The sequence below is a fragment of the Eimeria mitis genome, genomic scaffold (genome assembly GCF_000499745.2).
Source record: "Eimeria mitis Houghton genomic scaffold, Emh_scaff573, whole genome shotgun sequence".
Lineage (NCBI taxonomy): Eukaryota > Apicomplexa > Conoidasida > Eucoccidiorida > Eimeriidae > Eimeria > Eimeria mitis.
The window spans coordinates 13,155-15,937 of record NW_013573980.1 but is presented as its reverse complement, the minus strand read 5'-3'; the positions used below and the strand labels follow the sequence as shown (position 1 = coordinate 15,937).

Below are 2,783 nucleotides of genomic sequence, written 5' to 3'. Positions count from 1 at the left end.
AAAAGTTTGTTTGTTTATTAGTTTTTGTTTATAAAAAGACAAAATTAAATTAAAATAAAATAAAATAAATAAAACAGAAAAAGAAAAAAATGCAGCTGCGTGGACACGCCGGTCTGGTGGCCTGTATACACCAGAACCATCAAACCCTAAACCCTAAACCCTAAACCCTAAACCCTAAACCCTAAACCCTCTATAAGATGCCAGGGACCTCTAAACTGCAGCCAAAACATAAAATATATTTTATTTTTTCTTTTTAATATAAATATATTCTTCTTTTCTACCCCTGAGGCCCCTGTGTTGCGGTGTACATACACCCCATGCTGTCGGCAGCGGTTCACGCCCAGCCAGGGCCCCTGGGGGGCCCCCCGGGGGCCCCCCAAAATACCTTATTCTTTTCCGTGTGTTACGCCTTTTATATTAAAATATTTATATTCTTTATATTCAAATTAAATTAACAAACACTGTAGAAAGGGGGCCCCCCTCTCCTCTGCAGCAGAACCACCGGGGGGCCCCCCCGACACCGCAGCAGCTCTCAGGTGTACATACACCCCAACTTGTTATACCCTGTTACTGCAGCAGGAGGCCACGGAAATTCTGCTGCTGCTGCTGCTGCTGTAGCAGCAGCAGCAGCAGCAGCAGCAGCAGCAGCAGAGGCGATAGCTCGCAGGCTTTGACTCGAGCTGCAGCAGCAAAAGCAACAGCAGCAACAGCAGCAGCAGCAGCAACAACAATAACAACAACAGCAACACAAGTACTAACTATGAACGCAGCTGAAACTGTTGCTGCTCACGAGGGGGGGCCCCCAGCTGCTGCTTGGTGGGGTGGGGGGCCCCCCTTCATTCCTCCCTGTCACCCTCTCGGGTACTATGGAGAGGGGCCCCCTGAAGGGGCCCCTGGGGGCCCCCCTGGGGGGCCCCCGGGGGGGGCCCCCATGGGGCCCCCCAGGAGTTTTGTTAGGCAGCTAGACATTCCTGCTGTTGGGTTTGAACGGCCTGTCTTTATTACTCGCGGTGCTGCTGCTGCTGCTGCTGCTGCTGCTGCTGCAGCTGCTGCTTCATCTGCCGATGCATCTGCTGCTGGCTCTACTGTTGCTGCTGCTGTTGCTCCAGCTGCTGCTGCTTTTGCTGTCCATGACGCAGCAGCACCAGCAGCAGCAGCAGCAGCAGCAAAAGAAGAAGACTTTGCTGCACGTGTTTGTGTGGGGGCCCTGGTGACGCTGGTACCCCCGGGGCCCCCCACCCCTCCTAGGGGGCCCCCGGGCTCCCCAGGGGCCCCCCAGGTCCTCTGCAGCGGCAGCAGCAGCTGCTGCTGCTGCAGCTACCCTGAAGCAGGAAGGACGGTTTGTCTTTCTTACAATGCTTGGTTTGTGGGGGGCCCCCTGGGGGGCCCCCCACCGGGTCAGCAGACCCCATGGGGGCCCCTGGGGGCCCCCCAGCTGCAGCAAACCCCAGGGGGCCCCCGGGGGGCCCCCCAGGAGCAGCAGACATCTGGGGGCCCCCAGGGGGGCCCCCTGCTGCAGCAAGGACTGCCGAAGGAGGGGCCCTGGAGCAGCAAAGAGCTGCAGCAGCAGCACTTTCAAAAAACTCGTGAGGCCCCTACCTGCTGCTGCTGCTGCTGCTGCTGCTGCTGCTGCTGCTGCTGTTGTTGCTGTTGTTGGTGCTGCTGTCTACGGGGTGTGGGTTTGGTTCGTGCTGCTGCTGCATCTGCTGCTGCATCTGCTGCTGCATCTGCTGCTGCTGCTGCTGCTGCATCTGCTGCTGTCTGTGCTGCTGTCTGTGCTGCTGCTGCTGCTGCTGCTGCTGCTCAGCTGCTGCTGCTGCATCTCTTCTGGTTGCTGCTGTTGGTGATGTCTCGCTGGGGCCTGGGCTCAGTGCGGCTCTGCAGTGCATGCTCCCAGGTACACCCCAAACCCTAAACCCTAAACCCCAAACCCTAAACCCTAAACCCCAAACCCTAAACCCTAAACCCCAAACCCTAAACCCCAAACCCTAAACCCCAAACCCTAAACCCTAAACCCTAGGGTGTAAACCCTCAGTTTCTATTGTTCTGCAGCAAGCCCATAAACCCAAGGGGTATGCGCGTTCTTTCACGATCTAGGGTTTAGGGTTTAGGGTTTAGGGTTTGTAGGGTTGTTGTTGCAGGAGAAGAGTGTTTGTTGCTGCTGGAGGCTGCAGCAGCACCACCGAGGCTGTTGCAGAAACGCAGCTACACCCCCGCAGCAGCAGCAGCAGCAGCAGCGCCAGCAGCAGCACCAGCAGCAGCGCCAGCAGCAGCAGCAGCAGCAGCAGCGCCAGCAGCAGCTGCAGCAGCAGCGCCAGCAACAGCAGCAGCAGCAGCGCCAGCAGCAGCAGCGCCAGCAGCAGCGCCAGAAGCAGCAGCACCAGCAGCAGCACCAGCACCAGCAGCAGCAGCGCCAGCAGCAGCAGCAGCAGCAGCAGCAGCAGCAGGAGCCATGGTGTTGCTGCGTGTTTGTCTGCACTACCAATCGAGGATGAGGCCCCTGGTGTCTCCGTTGTCTCTCTACAGAAACATATACCGCAGCTGTCTCTTTCCTGCAGCAGCAAGAAGACACCGCCGTGCTGCTGCTGCTGTTGCTGCTGCTGCTGCTGCTGCTGCTGGTGCTGCTGCACCAAGAGCAGCAGCAGATGCTGCTGCTGCTGATGCTGAGGAACCCCGTTGCTGCTGCTGCAGCAGCGAAGAAGCATACAGCGGAGCTGACGATCCCGACTCAGACGCATGCAGCAGCGACAGCAGCAGCAGCAGCAGCAGCAGCAGCAACAGCA

General features: G+C 57.8%; 1 protein-coding gene across 1 annotated transcript in view; it reads left to right on the top strand.

Annotated features, from left to right (window-relative positions):
* Positions 1-931: 931 nt before the first annotated feature.
* Positions 932-2,783, top strand: part of EMH_0016630 (uncharacterized protein) — a gene marked incomplete at both ends in the record, with an annotated part of 2,242 nt that continues 390 nt past the window's right edge. Inside the window, 4 exons of the mRNA XM_013500680.1 lie at positions 932-1,586; positions 1,808-1,897; positions 2,128-2,465; positions 2,637-2,783. Coding sequence (XP_013356134.1) covers positions 932-1,586; positions 1,808-1,897; positions 2,128-2,465; positions 2,637-2,783 — 1,230 coding nt within the window. The remainder of the gene's footprint in view (positions 1,587-1,807; positions 1,898-2,127; positions 2,466-2,636) is intronic.